The sequence below is a fragment of the Acanthaster planci genome, linkage group LG10 (assembly GCF_054643075.1).
Source record: "Acanthaster planci isolate LZ-2023a linkage group LG10, COTS_SCS, whole genome shotgun sequence".
Taxonomy (NCBI): Eukaryota; Metazoa; Echinodermata; class Asteroidea; order Valvatida; family Acanthasteridae; genus Acanthaster; species Acanthaster planci.
The window spans coordinates 14,545,958-14,562,273 of NC_141786.1; the positions used below are offsets into that span (position 1 = coordinate 14,545,958).

The 16,316-nt window shown below is 38.7% G+C and overlaps 1 protein-coding gene, 1 long non-coding RNA gene and 1 pseudogene across 3 annotated transcripts in view; all 3 read right to left on the minus strand.

Moving 5' to 3' along the window:
• Window positions 1-2,427: 2,427 nt before the first annotated feature.
• Window positions 2,428-4,322, minus strand: LOC147797848 (uncharacterized). 2 transcript variants are annotated; one of them, XR_015426917.1, is made up of 3 exons: window positions 4,131-4,322; window positions 3,787-3,920; window positions 2,428-2,852 (listed from the first exon to the last, which is right to left on the minus strand). It is a non-coding gene; the product is annotated as an uncharacterized LOC147797848 (long non-coding RNA). The 2 variants fall into 2 exon arrangements; XR_015426916.1 differs by lacking the exon at window positions 2,428-2,852 and having other exon boundaries at window positions 3,461-3,920.
• Window positions 4,323-4,567: 245 nt separating this feature from the next.
• LOC147797849 (uncharacterized) lies at window positions 4,568-7,512 on the minus strand (annotated as a pseudogene).
• A 3,025-nt stretch (window positions 7,513-10,537) lies between these two features.
• Window positions 10,538-16,316, minus strand: part of LOC110982060 (uncharacterized) — a 64,171-nt gene continuing 58,392 nt past the window's right edge. Inside the window, exon 15 of the mRNA XM_087142647.1 lies at window positions 10,538-15,805. Within this exon, the coding sequence (XP_086998773.1) occupies window positions 14,659-15,805 (1,147 nt within the window). The 3' untranslated portion in view covers window positions 10,538-14,658. The remainder of the gene's footprint in view (window positions 15,806-16,316) is intronic.

Here is a 16,316-nt window from a genome sequence, read left to right on the forward strand (position 1 = left end):
TGCTTTGTAGTTTGTGGAGCTTCTCACAATAGCTCAAAAATTATAATACTTACTTAAAGATAACATATACGACTTCTTCGACTGTTAACGTCATCACGAGTGGATGTGATACCAATTACAAGAATTGTATTTCTTTAATATCACGTGACTTGTCACCAGATTAGGTCAGAATCAAATCAGAACAATTTTCCTTTCCAGCCACACACAGTTTCAACCGCATCGGACATGTACTTTTCGAGGTACAATGGTTTGAAGAGTTCCCCTTTAATGTCACGTGACTTGTCTTCTGATGACGTCATCATCACACGAGGTCAATATTCCTCTAAAGCACCCCTTTCTCAAGATATTTGCAAGATTTGAACCCGATTGGTCATGTACATCAGGAGATATAGGGCCTTCAAGAGTTCAACTTTAATGTCACGTGACTTGTCTCCTCATGACGTCACATCATCACATAAGGTCAATTTTCCTCTAAAGCACTCTATTCAAGGTATCTTCAAAATTTGAACCCACTAGATGGATTTCGCATTAGCGCCGTCTAGCGCCGTTTAAACCACGCCCACTGCACAAGATACACGGCCAACGCCGGTACGTTCGTTCGCGGTAAATTTCCATTGTTTTTTCTTTTGATTTCACGTGTCGAGTCATTCTGAAAGACTCTTCGACAAATATTTGCAGCTTGAAAAGTCTGAATTTAACATATCTGTATGTATTTTGTGTCTTAACTCCTTATTTTCAATCGTCTGATCGTATTAAGAATAGAGGGATCCCAATACGACGCTTTTAGCGTCGATCTGCGCACTTCCGCTTTTGAAAACGAGGCTGTATGTGTCAGCTTCAATTCTCAATACGATCAGACGATTGAAAGTAAGGAGTCAAGACACAAAATACATAAAGGTATGTTAAATTCAGACTTTCAGGATGATCCGACACGTAAAATCCAAAGAAAAATAACGACGATTGACCGCGAACTAACCGCACCTGCGATGGTCGTGTATCTTGTGCAGTGGTTGTGGTTCAAACTGAAGTGGCGTCACACTTACGAACCGGATACTCCATGTACTGTGTGGACTCCGCAGGCGCGCGCGACAAAGTTCAACACAGAGAGCCTCGGTTTCGATACAGATATGCGCAGACGGCGCTAATGTGGCCTCCATTGAAGGTGACACATACAGCCTCGTTTTCAAACGCGGAAGTGCGCAGATCGACGCTAAAAACGTCGTATTGGGATATCCCTCTATCGGACATGTACTCCAGAAGAAACAGGGCCTTAAAGAGTGTATTCTCCGTTCACATCGGTCTGCAAACCCCACCTTATTTGCATAAACATAAATATGCATTGCCACTCTATAGAGTGGCATAAGAGTAAATGATTGCACATTTCACATTTTCTGTGTACAAAATATAAGAAGAAAGGTTGCAGGACCACTGTAGATGACATCTGTTGCACTATCCTGAACATTTTGGTGCAAAAATGAATTTCACTTTTGATAACTGACTAAAAGTTGTACTGTATGATATACACTTCGAAACTACTCCAACATTATTGGCAAACGACGACGCCACGTGGGATTTGCAAGTTAAGGGTCTGGTGTTGTCATTGACTTCATCATCCGTCCTGTTTGGGGTTTAGGACTCAATGCGTCCCCTCGCAGATTATCAGGTGTCACGCCCCTTTTTTTAATCAACGGAAAGTAGAATCCGAGCAAAATTAATAACATTTGACATGTCGATAATGTCCGTTACGAAAAAGCAATTGATGATGACGTCATCACTAAATGAGCTCAATATTTACCTAAAGTACTTCCTCTCCAAGATCTAAGAAGGTTTTCAGCCCAGCGCTAACACCGCCACACTCATTCCGTTGAAAAAAAGTTAATGGCTTTTACCACTTTTAAACAATAAGCCTACTTCCGGTTTCAACCAGAAGGAAGGGTCATGTTATTTGACCTACACGAGACGAATTCAAGACCACATTTTATCCTGGCACTTGCTGCAAACAGATAGTTGCGGGAGGCCACGGTTGATTTTATATGGATTTTATATATTTAACGGAATATTTAAATATTAAAGATGTAATAATAAATCACGTGATATCGTCATCATGTCGTAAATATCTTAGAATTATCTTCGTTGTATAGTTAGTGCCTGACGATGATCAACCATTACTAAGGCCCGAAATTAGTGCCTCGAAAGCATGTACAAAGTCAATGGGCTGATCAACGGGAGTATCTTTGCATCAGGGTCTTTGTTGGCTGTAACATTGAAGTTGATCCAAGCTCTCATACTAACCCAAATGCTGGCTTAAAAACGTGTACAAAGTCAATGGATTGAAATAAATATTGAAAAATCAAGAGTAAATCACATGATGACGTCATCATGACGTCACTTACTTACAATAATTTTTGTATCAAGGTCTTTGTTGGCTGTCACTTTGATAACAATCAAACATCGGAAAGGTTTCAAAATTTTGCCTTGAAAATGTGTACAAAGTCAATGTGAAAAAACTTATTTGCAGAAACACTGCTCCTTTAAGTTCATGTCACGTGATTTTTGTCTAAACTAGGAAAAAATCATAAAATATTATTTAATATTTGGACTCTTGGGTATATTTGCAATCGAAGAGAAGGGAAAATTTAGTCTGTTTTCCATGCCCATGTATGTGATGGGGAGTGGGGGCTGTTGCCTGTGCGGTGAGGGCAGGGCGTGGCAGCAGATAGTTGAGAGAAAGCAGCAGTGCTCTGGCCAACGTCTCTTCGACCGAATTCCATGGGGCGCTGTCAGCCTTGCCCCATGGTGCTTTGCGAGGCTTCCTCGACTCCATGGGCTGCTTGCGCGTTTTTTCACCAGTCCTGGTCAGGTAGAATACGAAATTGACGCTGAATGGATATTTTTATGAACAAACCATTGATCTCCATCATACAGACTGGATAGGACATCGGGCACTGTTTGTGCACAAAATGCGCAGCCGATCAATAGCGGCGCTTCAGGAGGGTTATTGTGATGCTGTATGCTGTGCATTTCTGGTCGACATAACCTGTTTCTCACGGGATGATGGCTAAGCCCTCGGCCTCCCTCCCGGAAGAAACCCAAAATAAACAGAAAATGCAAGAATATAATTTCCGGAAATAACTGGCCATTCTCTTATTAACTAACCCACCGAAAGCGATAATTTTAACCTGTTTTTGTGTGTGTTTGTTTTTATTTCATTTTTACACGCATTGTCTACGGTCTCGCTTTAGCAATATTTTCACTTTTGGTCGGTTCAATTGTGATTTGTTCAGTGTGTAAAATTTTGTGAATTCCACCAGGACATGCAATAGGTTTTGTCAGTAAATATAAAGTCCAAACTGCGCAAGTGTTTTCCGTCCGGTGTCGATGAGCCAACACTGAAAAAATCATTAATAAAATGTTTTTAATTTTACACACTCGCAGGAAAAATTGTACTAAACAAAATTCATTCATATATTGAGTAAATTTTATTGAAAACTGACATACAGCATACGGAAGTGTGAGAAACTTTCTGTGAGCACAAAATGAGCGCAGCTATGAGCGACCAAAGTAACTTACTGCCGTTTTAAAACAGACACTTATTAATCAGCTTAAAAAGTTGAGTTCATAACCTGACTTAAAGAGTTACATTTAACAAATACATTCAGGCATAAAAAAGTCAGTTTCAACTGAGAAAGAATAATTTTGTTACGTAGACAAAGTTTCATTGCGTTGACTTTGAATTCCCTTGTTTGTAACTTCATTCAACAGAAACGTCAGCACTCTGCTTCTCACTTTGGTTTCATCTCTGCCCCGAAGAAGAATTCTGTCACTCACATCACATCGTCTGTCACATGATTTGGGTTCAGTGCGTCTTCAGATCCAACAAACATAAATCATGGCTGTCTTGGAGATTTTTCCGGTGAAATCTGAAAAACGACAAATAAGTCATTCAGTTTTTGAAACCACTTTTGCCAATAAGTAACATTTCAGACGGTCCCAACTTCGAGATAGTAAAGTTTCATATATAGGCTAGATAGACTGTCATACATTTTTACTAGGCCTATGACAGGCTTAAAGTAAAGCATTATAAAGTATCACTTGAGAAACTTTCTGAAACTAAAAAAATTGCGACTCACATTTCTTTCTGTTCCTTCTTACAAACGTGACGTTGATCTCCGGTAATTCACCGCTGCGTACACCTCAACCATTATTCTTTCCAAATTTATCTATTCCAAGTGCAGAATTCAGTTTTTTTCGAAATCTGACGATTGAAACACAAAAACTTCAACCGGTTTTTGAAAGTAGGCCTACACGCAACGAAATTTGCAACGCTCGTTATTTACCCTCCTCAAAACACGCATACGCGGGACGCGTTTTGGACGCGATGTCATATCTAGTCTATGGGGGGGGCGGAAGGGGTTTGCACGTGATGTGCGCACAATGGTCTGTAAGCCTATTCAAGTCATTAAAAGGGGGTGTTCATAAGGAAGTGTCTCATTTAAATTTACAATCTCCAGCGTTTCCATTATCTACAAGGATTATTGAAGAACTTGTTCTGTTTTCAATATGTATTTCATGGAGATTCTAGAAAAGGATTTATATGTTATAAACGAAAATTGACCTAATGTGATAATGACGTCATTAGATGACAATTTAGTCACATGACATTAAAGGTGCAGTCTTTAAAGCCCTATATCTCCTGAAGTACATCTCCGATCGAGTTCAAATCTTGCAGATATCTTGAAAAGGGAGTGCTTAGGAGGAATATTGACCTCATGTGATAAAAACGTCATCAGCAGACAAGTCACGCGACAATAATGGTGCAGTCTTGAAGGCCCTATATCTCCTGAAGTAGATGTCCAATCGGCTTAAAATCTTGCATATATCTTGAAAAGGGAATGTTCTAGAGGAATATTTACCTTATGTGGTGATGACATCATCAGGTGACCAGTCACGTGATACTAAATGTGCACTCTTTAAAGCCATGTATCCCCTGAAGTAGATCAAATCAAATCTTGCAGATATCTTATAAAGGGAGTGCTTTAGAGGAATATTGACCTTATCTGATGATGACGGCACCAGGAGACAAGTCACGTGACATTAAAGGTGCACTATTTAAAGCCCATTATCTCCTATAAGTGCATATTCTATCAGGTTGAAACTTTGCAGATAACTGTAAAACTGTAAAAAGAATGCGAAAAAGCCCTCTGTTCTGTTGGCAAACAGACAAATGAGCTCTAGTTTTTATTTCTTCTTCCACATCATATCCCACTCCATAACATGGGTTTTTGTTCTGAGCAGGACTTCTACCTTTTTGCAATTTTTGATTGACTTTAAAATTGGCAGGTCTTTGGACAATAATCCAAGGATGGTCCTAGAAGAAATTTGTGACGATGACGTCATCAGGCGATTTCTTTTTTAATTTTGAATATTTAATTTTTCCAATTGATTTCGTACACGTTTTCAAGCCACTATTTTCAAACCTTCGCAATATTTGATTGCTTTCAAAGTGATGGCCAACAAAGACCGTCATGCAAGAATTCTAAAGAAATGACGTCATCATGTGATTTAGTGATGAATTTTCAATATTTATTTTAGCTCATTGACTTTGTACACGTTTTCAAGGCACAATTTTGAAACCTTTGCGATGTTTGATCATTATCAAAGTGACAGCCAACAAAGACCCTGATACAAGAATTATTGTAAGTAAAGACATCATGATGATGTCATCATGTAATTTGGTATTGATTTTTCAATATTTAATTTAGCCCATTGACTTTGTACACGTTTTTAAGCCAGCATTTGGGTTAGTTTGAGAGGTTTGATCAATTTCAAAGTTACAGACAACAAAGACCCTGATGTAAGAATTTATTTATGACGTCGTCATCACCTATTTTTAAATTAATTTTTCGATATTTAATCTTCCCCCGTAGGTTTTGTATACGTTTTTCGTCAGCCTGTCCTCGGCACTTTGGTCAATCTGAATTATTTCCTTAAATGTACACTTAAAGTCCCTCACGAATAGAGGCTCCCAAAGAAAAATCGTCAAAATAACATCATCGGGGGTCATGTGACATGAGATTAAAGCTGCAGTTTTGTACACTTTTTTTTACTACGCAATATTATCGATCTTAATGAGAGTAGTCCTGAACTTCGGTTGAGAATTACTATGAGAACGAATAAAAATTGTATTTTTCCGTCTTCCCTTGATTACACGCATACCCAAGAGTCTGAATATCAAATATTATTTCAGAATTTTCTTTCAGTTTAAACGCAAATCACATGACATCGTAAAGGAGCAGCTTTTTTGCATAGGTGTTTTCAGTCCATTGACTTTGTATACATTTTCAAGCCATCATTTTGGGCAATTATCAGAGGTTTGACCAATATCAAAGTTACACACAACAAAGAACCTCGTGAAAGAAGTTTCCTAAAGTTATGACGTCATAATGACGTCATCACCAAACAGAAAGTTCCGAAACAGCTCAGTGGTTGTTCGCAAACACGTTCCTCTAGTTTATTCTTACTAGTGTTGGGAGGTGTGGTTGGACTGAGTGGTCCCCGTACCGAGCTAGGGCCGCCACGGCATGAGGCGGCTGAATGGCCGACGGACAAGCAGGTTGCGCATTTGTGGGCAAAACGACAGGGTCTGAAGCAGTGGCCGCGGTTAAAATCAAAACAGACTCCGGTATTTTGATTGCGCTGTGCGGTGCGGTTTGACCCGATGTTGGTGTGACCGATTGCCCGTTGTGGATGCCCTGGTTGGAAAAGGGACGAAAAGTGGGTTGTTGGACGGGCGCACCGACCAACGTTAGCCACAGTTCAGCGTAAATGCTGGCCCACGACCGAGACGGCATGCGTGTTTGGCGCAACCTGAATTGAATATCATAGTCACGCCACCTGTAACCTACTCACCGAAAAGAAGCCGAACGAACGATGTCTGCATATTTTAGCAGCTGTCTCGCCTGTGTAGGGTGTGGCATCAAATAGATCAATACAAAAATCAGAAAAGCCGAGGTCCACTTTTCAATTGAGGTGATCCGAGGGGGTTGATTGTGGGGACAAATTTGCCATGCTAGGGAATCGCGCGACCCAATAGTAAACACGCAGTCACTGGCATTATTGACACTGTTAGAGGGCTGCAAAAGGCGCAAAATCTACAACTTCCCAGTTCCAAATTTTGTCCCAAATATGTTGAGAAACCCCTGACTCAGGTCTATCGACACCCTCTATGCCCGACGAAGTGGTAACGGACATAACCGAATGAACAATCGGGGGAGACGCAGCCAAAATAGCAGGGCCATCAGGGACAGATGTGATACAAACTACAGGTCTAGGCGTCAGCTCTGACGGTATAGAAAGAGGCTCACCCCATGACACAGCAGTCGTCTTTGCGATGGGAGCCGAAGATTCACTCGGGAAAGCAGCCAGCGCGATGCGGTCCGAACGAGGCTTCCCCCTTGGTCTCGACCCCTCAGCGCCGGCAGGACACCGCTTTGTTTTTGCTGCCCGCGGCATTGTCTTTCCAAATAACTGGAATGGGCTGGACTGAATGCGGTATACTTTCCAAAGTTGCAAACGAAATGCAGAATATAGAAGACGACTAAACCTACGAAGGCTATTTTGCAAATTTGCAACTAAACACAGATTATTTATTCAATACTAAACCAAACGAACCAACCTGGCAAACTGGTCAGACAGAAGTGACCAGCACACACATTAATTTTGCCTATAAAGCTTTAGCGAAACAGCTAGGTCGTAATTCCAGCGCCCCTGTGGTCAGCGGAGGATAGGAATTTACTCTAGCAACCCAGTCTAGCGGCAATAAATTATTTGAAGCCCCAGTGGGCCTAAAATTAGTTATTTAAATTTTCATTATCATTCACTTTACCAACCCACAGTTCTTTGGCGAAGTTCTTCTGTCCAAATCGAACGAATGGGTAAATCTTCTGACCAACACCGTAAGGATTTTATGTTTTTTCTGTTTTTTTTTAAAGCAGCATCCAGATTCGACCAGGGTTCTAAATTAAAACAACACACACGTTGTCTTAAATAAACCAAACGCTAAAACTACCCAAGGCGATTACAAGGAGTAGTTTGCAGGGAAACAAATGTAGTGCTTGCTGAATGATCCCAGTAAGTCTCTAGTTTTGTCATTTCAACATTTATGAAAACGGGATAACTACAAACTCTACGCATTAGGAAAGACCATCGAACTCGGGGTGCCGCAGAACACGAATGAATATTTCGTCAGAGACAAAAATCACAAAGACTGCTGACCTCCTTTTATGAATAATGTTAAATGCATTAAGAAAAGAAAGAACATGGCAGGACAAAAAAAAAGAAAAAAGTTGAAAATCATGCAAAAATCTTCCTGCATTATAAACACTTGTGCCAAGCTTACAATCAACATATTTTCACAGCACTTAAATATAAATCAAAAGTCACCCACTCTCTGCTCAGAATTTAAGATTATATTTAAAGTAGCAAAAATTAATTCAATAATTCAATGTTCATATTATAACCGAATTTAAAACCAACAGGAAGAGGATGACAAATAAAAAAAACGGGAAAACAAGCAGCAACATTCTTGCAATAATTACGAAATACAATTTAAAACAACGGAATTAATTAGAAATCTAAACTGCTTCAGTCTGAGTAGCATGCAAATATGAAATTTAAAATAATAATGATTAATTTAATATTCAAGAAGCTGTACGCGAAACACTCAAATCAAACATCAACAAAACGTTTGTCTTAGACCGAAACTCCCAAGGATATAGTTCTACGATTTTGAATGCGTCAGCTAGACCTTCCAGTAAACTTCCTTTAGTACTTCAGTTATAGTTTCAAGCCATCAGAGGTAACTTGAACAGGGTTACACCACCAATGAACACATATAATATGCAAATATATATGGGATCAATGGGTACCCGAGCTTAACGTGATGGCATCACTCAAACACTAGAAATGCACCATACACTTGTTTTATTGACGTGTCGTGTGTTCAAAGTCTCTCTGATAGCAAAGTTTCCATAGGTGCATTAACTTTTACCAAGTCCACTGTAATTTTAACATATTCACATCAGAAAGATGCAGCTGGCTGGAAAGCCTTCTACTCACAATTCTCTCATTGGTAAGCCTTCTGAGGCTCACAGAAAAACAGTACCCTGGAGGCAATTTCCGACAAAAATGTGAAGAGGTCTTATATTAAATTAGTTATTTAAATTTTCATTATCATTCACTTTACCAACCCACAGTTCTTTGGCGAAGTTCTTCTGTCCAAATCGAACGAATGGGTAAATCTTCTGACCAACACCGTAAGGATTTTATGTTTTTTCTGTTTTTTTTTAAAGCAGCATCCAGATTCGACCAGGGTTCTAAATTAAAACAACACACACGTTGTCTTAAATAAACCAAACGCTAAAACTACCCAAGGCGATTACAAGGAGTAGTTTGCAGGGAAACAAATGTAGTGCTTGCTGAATGATCCCAGTAAGTCTCTAGTTTTGTCATTTCAACATTTATGAAAACGGGATAACTACAAACTCTACGCATTAGGAAAGACCATCGAACTCGGGGTGCCGCAGAACACGAATGAATATTTCGTCAGAGACAAAAATCACAAAGACTGCTGACCTCCTTTTATGAATAATGTTAAATGCATTAAGAAAAGAAAGAACATGGCAGGACAAAAAAAAAGAAAAAAGTTGAAAATCATGCAAAAATCTTCCTGCATTATAAACACTTGTGCCAAGCTTACAATCAACATATTTTCACAGCACTTAAATATAAATCAAAAGTCACCCACTCTCTGCTCAGAATTTAAGATTATATTTAAAGTAGCAAAAATTAATTCAATAATTCAATGTTCATATTATAACCGAATTTAAAACCAACAGGAAGAGGATGACAAATAAAAAAAACGGGAAAACAAGCAGCAACATTCTTGCAATAATTACGAAATACAATTTAAAACAACGGAATTAATTAGAAATCTAAACTGCTTCAGTCTGAGTAGCATGCAAATATGAAATTTAAAATAATAATGATTAATTTAATATTCAAGAAGCTGTACGCGAAACACTCAAATCAAACATCAACAAAACGTTTGTCTTAGACCGAAACTCCCAAGGATATAGTTCTACGATTTTGAATGCGTCAGCTAGACCTTCCAGTAAACTTCCTTTAGTACTTCAGTTATAGTTTCAAGCCATCAGAGGTAACTTGAACAGGGTTACACCACCAATGAACACATATAATATGCAAATATATATGGGATCAATGGGTACCCGAGCTTAACGTGATGGCATCACTCAAACACTAGAAATGCACCATACACTTGTTTTATTGACGTGTCGTGTGTTCAAAGTCTCTCTGATAGCAAAGTTTCCATAGGTGCATTAACTTTTACCAAGTCCACTGTAATTTTAACATATTCACATCAGAAAGATGCAGCTGGCTGGAAAGCCTTCTACTCACAATTCTCTCATTGGTAAGCTTTCTGAAGCTCACAGAAAAACAGTACCCTGGAGGCAATTTCCGACAAAAATGTGAAGAGGTCTTATATTAAATTAGTTATTTAAATTTTCATTATCATTCACTTTACCAACCCACAGTTCTTTGGCGAAGTTCTTCTGTCCAAATCGAACGAATGGGTAAATCTTCTGACCAACACCGTAAGGATTTTATGTTTTTTCTGTTTTTTTTTTAAAGCAGCATCCAGATTCGACCAGGGTTCTAAATTAAAACAACACACACGTTGTCTTAAATAAACCAAACGCTAAAACTACCCAAGGCGATTACAAGGAGTAGTTTGCAGGGAAACAAATGTAGTGCTTGCTGAATGATCCCAGTAAGTCTCTAGTTTTGTCATTTCAACATTTATGAAAACGGGATAACTACAAACTCTACGCATTAGGAAAGACCATCGAACTCGGGGTGCCGCAGAACACGAATGAATATTTCGTCAGAGACAAAAATCACAAAGACTGCTGACCTCCTTTTATGAATAATGTTAAATGCATTAAGAAAAGAAAGAACATGGCAGGACAAAAAAAAAAGAAAAAAGTTGAAAATCATGCAAAAATCTTCCTGCATTATAAACACTTGTGCCAAGCTTACAATCAACATGTTTTCACAGCACTTAAATATAAATCAAAAGTCACCCACTCTCTGCTCAGAATTTAAGATTATATTTAAAGTAGCAAAAATTAATTCAATAATTCAATGTTCATATTATAACCGAATTTAAAACCAACAGGAAGAGGATGACAAATAAAAAAAACGGGAAAACAAGCAGCAACATTCTTGCAATAATTACGAAATACAATTTAAAACAACGGAATTAATTAGAAATCTAAACTGCTTCAGTCTGAGTAGCATGCAAATATGAAATTTAAAATAATAATGATTAATTTAATATTCAAGAAGCTGTACGCGAAACACTCAAATCAAACATCAACAAAACGTTTGTCTTAGACCGAAACTCCCAAGGATATAGTTCTACGATTTTGAATGCGTCAGCTAGACCTTCCAGTAAACTTCCTTTAGTACTTCAGTTATAGTTTCAAGCCATCAGAGGTAACTTGAACAGGGTTACACCACCAATGAACACATATAATATGCAAATATATATGGGATCAATGGGTACCCGAGCTTAACGTGATGGCATCACTCAAACACTAGAAATGCACCATACACTTGTTTTATTGACGTGTCGTGTGTTCAAAGTCTCTCTGATAGCAAAGTTTCCATAGGTGCATTAACTTTTACCAAGTCCACTGTAATTTTAACATATTCACATCAGAAAGATGCAGCTGGCTGGAAAGCCTTCTACTCACAATTCTCTCATTGGTAAGCTTTCTGAGGCTCACAGAAAAACAGTACCCTGGAGGCAATTTCCGACAAAAATGTGAAGAGGTCTTATATTAAATTAGTTATTTAAATTTTCATTATCATTCACTTTACCAACCCACAGTTCTTTGGCGAAGTTCTTCTGTCCAAATCGAACGAATGGGTAAATCTTCTGACCAACACCGTAAGGATTTTATGTTTTTTCTGTTTTTTTTTAAAGCAGCATCCAGATTCGACCAGGGTTCTAAATTAAAACAACACACACGTTGTCTTAAATAAACCAAACGCTAAAACTACCCAAGGCGATTACAAGGAGTAGTTTGCAGGGAAACAAATGTAGTGCTTGCTGAATGATCCCAGTAAGTCTCTAGTTTTGTCATTTCAACATTTATGAAAACGGGATAACTACAAACTCTACGCATTAGGAAAGACCATCGAACTCGGGGTGCCGCAGAACACGAATGAATATTTCGTCAGAGACAAAAATCACAAAGACTGCTGACCTCCTTTTATGAATAATGTTAAATGCATTAAGAAAAGAAAGAACATGGCAGGACAAAAAAAAAAGAAAAAAGTTGAAAATCATGCAAAAATCTTCCTGCATTATAAACACTTGTGCCAAGCTTACAATCAACATGTTTTCACAGCACTTAAATATAAATCAAAAGTCACCCACTCTCTGCTCAGAATTTAAGATTATATTTAAAGTAGCAAAAATTAATTCAATAATTCAATGTTCATATTATAACCGAATTTAAAACCAACAGGAAGAGGATGACAAATAAAAAAACGGGAAAACAAGCAGCAACATTCTTGCAATAATTACGAAATACAATTTAAAACAACGGAATTAATTAGAAATCTAAACTGCTTCAGTCTGAGTAGCATGCAAATATGAAATTTAAAATAATAATGATTAATTTAATATTCAAGAAGCTGTACGCGAAACACTCAAATCAAACATCAACAAAACGTTTGTCTTAGACCAAAACTCCCAAGGATATAGTTCTACGATTTTGAATGCGTCAGCTAGACCTTCCAGTAAACTTCCTTTAGTACTTCAGTTATAGTTTCAAGCCATCAGAGGTAACTTGAACAGGGTTACACCACCAATGAACACATATAATATGCAAACATATATGGGATCAATGGGTACCAGAGCTTAACGTGATGGCATCACTCAAACACTAAAAATGCACCATACACATGTTTTATTGACGTGTCGTTTGTTCAAAGTCTCTCTGATAGCAAAGTTTCCATAGGTGCATTAACTTTTACCAAGTCCACTGTAATTTTAACATATTCACATCAGAAAGATGCAGCTGGCTGGAAAGCCTTCTACTCACAATGCTCTCATTGGTAAGCTTTCTGAGGCTCACAGAAAAACAGTACCCTGGAGGCAATTTTCGACAAAAATGTGAAGAGTGTATGAATGTACATTTTTGGTTAGGGAAGGATTCCAATGCAGCAACAGATCCGGACGTGGCACGTACCCGACGCCCCCTCCCCACTTTTTGATTAATTGGGTTATCAGGCATGAACTACTGTTACGCGGAATTTCATTAGTGACGCACATTTGTGTTTCCTTGACTGTCTATAAGAATAGAGGTTTGCATTTCTTTCATTTGTAAAGAATGAGATAGGCCGATCAGGTGGGACATTTTAGATCGTAGGCTTATGTTAACAGGATTGCGTTGTAAATTACACAAGTCTTACTAAAACACCCATTTAGATCTGCTTTTTCCAGTTTGATTAATATTTTTGATCTCATTATTCTCTTCCTCAAAAGTAATTCCTTTAACAATTATGCTAACATCTCCTGCTCACTTTTAACACATAAGAAACGTAAAAGAAATCTCTATTTTTAAGGAGGAAATGGTCACTTACAATATGTCCTTTTCTTATATCTGCCGCCTCCCTTTCGTTTACTGCTGCATCCTGAAATGAATATTATCGTTTCGTCTCTTCCTCATGAAAACTTCAAAGTGCACGCATGCCACTAAGACATATGCTCCGTGACCGCACTCAGCGCGTTCTCAACTGCAGCGTTTGTATCAAGCTGAATAGCATTGATATTCCTGCTGAGAATTCCTACCAAGTTCAAATAGTATCACTCTAAGACTCGTTGAAGAATACATGACCGAAAAATGTGGTCAAGGAAAGAACACCGAACACAGGAATCGACAGAACCATAACAAGTGTCTCAGATATATCTGGTTGCCATTACAACGTCCTTACCAGCAAACGCTAAGCATCCAAAACAGAAAATGAAAAAGGAATTAGGAAAAGAATGGAAGAAACAATGGAAACAGATATTTTGAACTAAAAGCGAAATACGAAGACAATAGAAGCTGTCAAATATTTTATTCTCCCTTAACTCACGAATGCAAGTCCTTTACTTCGTTCAAGTATTCATTATTACATGCATGTTTGCATGTACTTTTGGTGACGTGTGCCTCTTTTTGGTATGTTGTTAATAAGCTCTAATCCTTTTAAAGCTCTATTCCTTTGCTTACATGCAAGGTGAATAAAACAATATATGCAGGTATTTTGTACCAATGTCAACATTGTGTTCGAAACTGAAATGAAGCAAGTTTGACACATAGGTTCAAAATGGTTTTGTTACTTTTTCCTGTATTGAGTTTTCAGCGGATACAAAGAAACCAGATCAATACCCAAGGTCCTAACACCTATCAGCCTTTTGGTGAGGAAGAAAGCCACTTGAGCAACCTTTCCAGGTAACAATTAACCTCGCTTCCCAAACATGTTTGAGTCAAAGATTCATGTGCTTGTGCCTCGTGCACACGTTTACTTAGCTTTGTTTTTCCTGCTCTTTGCTTTGGATTGGATGGCTTTTCCTTTTGGCTTAGTCGCGCAACAGACAGTGAAAAACGTGTACAGATAGGGATTGAGGGAAGAGTTGATTGGTAGAATCAGAACCACTGTCCATGCGTACATGTTGCTAGAGAGCACGACTGCTCCTGACTGGGACAGAATACCCATTATGATTATTGGCATCCAACAACAGAAGTCGGTCGCCACAATCAGAAACATTTTGACCGCCATTTTTATTTCACGGTCTCTTTCTGCCTCCGTTCGGACAGTCCTGGCTGTCCGCTTGAAACTGATGAAAATGGCGACGTAGCAACACAGTACAAACAGATATGAAATCAGATTGACGCCAAGAAAGAGTACAATTGACAGGATCCAAGATGGCTTCCACGCTTTTGCTTTAAGAACCTTTTCTGGTATGTAAGATGTCAAGGACTCAGGATCACTGTCATTAAACGTCGGGGGTTCAGCTACCACCCTTGATGACTTGATGGACAGAGGAAGACCCATACAGACGTCCGAAAGTCCATATGCATCTGAGTCAGGACCAACAGACACTGTTGGGATGACACTCACACAGAGTGCCAGACACCATAAGACGAAAACAATGACTTTTGTTGACCTTTTCCCGAGACTGAAGGATCTGAACGGAAATACAATACCAAGGAAACAGTCAACACTGATTAGAGTTATGAAAAACACCGAAGCTTCACTGGACAGAACTGCCAGAACTCCAGCGACTTTGCACAGTGTGCTGGAACGCCATTCGGGGGCCTCCAGAAAGTAATTTTCGCCAAATCTCAGATCTGCAACTGCCACAATTAACATGTACACACCCATCAAAAAGTCTGCTGCGGCTAGATTGCCGACCATAAAAGATAACGTCGTTTTGCCTTCTCTGTCACCTTTCTGCACGAGCCTCCAAACAATAACACAGAGATTACCGATGAGAGCGCTTATTCCCTGTGCCCAAAGTGCTACGCGCAATGAGTTGTTTGGCATAAGGCTGTCGCACAGGTTTAAGTCTGGCTTAAGGTTTGTGGTCAGGCAGTCGTCCCTTACAGAGTAGTTTTGCAAATTGGAGAAAGTACAGCACAGACGGTGGTCATCGGTGACTATCCAGCTGCAATAGTAATTAGAAAATTGTTTGACTGTTGAAACAGCATCCAGATGGGATTAGACCTTAAATGCAATGAATATACAGGAAACAAAACACGGTAACAAGTATCATTTGATCTTTCTACCTTGGTAAAAACTGAACTGAATGTGCATTACATTAACAACTACATGTAAAGCACATTTGAATTCTCCAGAGGGGAAAGAAATGTTTCATGTTAAACCGACTTGGATTCGTTCAAGGATTCGCTTTATTGGTATTATTATGTGGTTACTCAAATTGTGAAATTACTCAGAGGCTGGGAATATAATCCAAGTGGATTATGGACAATGAAATGATGAAATATTCCGAAATGCACTTCCATCCTAAAGCAAAAGCATGGTTAAGATTGAAAGAGTATAAACAACCTAAAATATTAGACATAAATGAACAAATCGGCACATATTTTGCAAACAACGAGTAATCAAACTGCTTAAACGCAAATCTTTCTCGTTGTTGTCAGCTTTTGTTTTGTTTC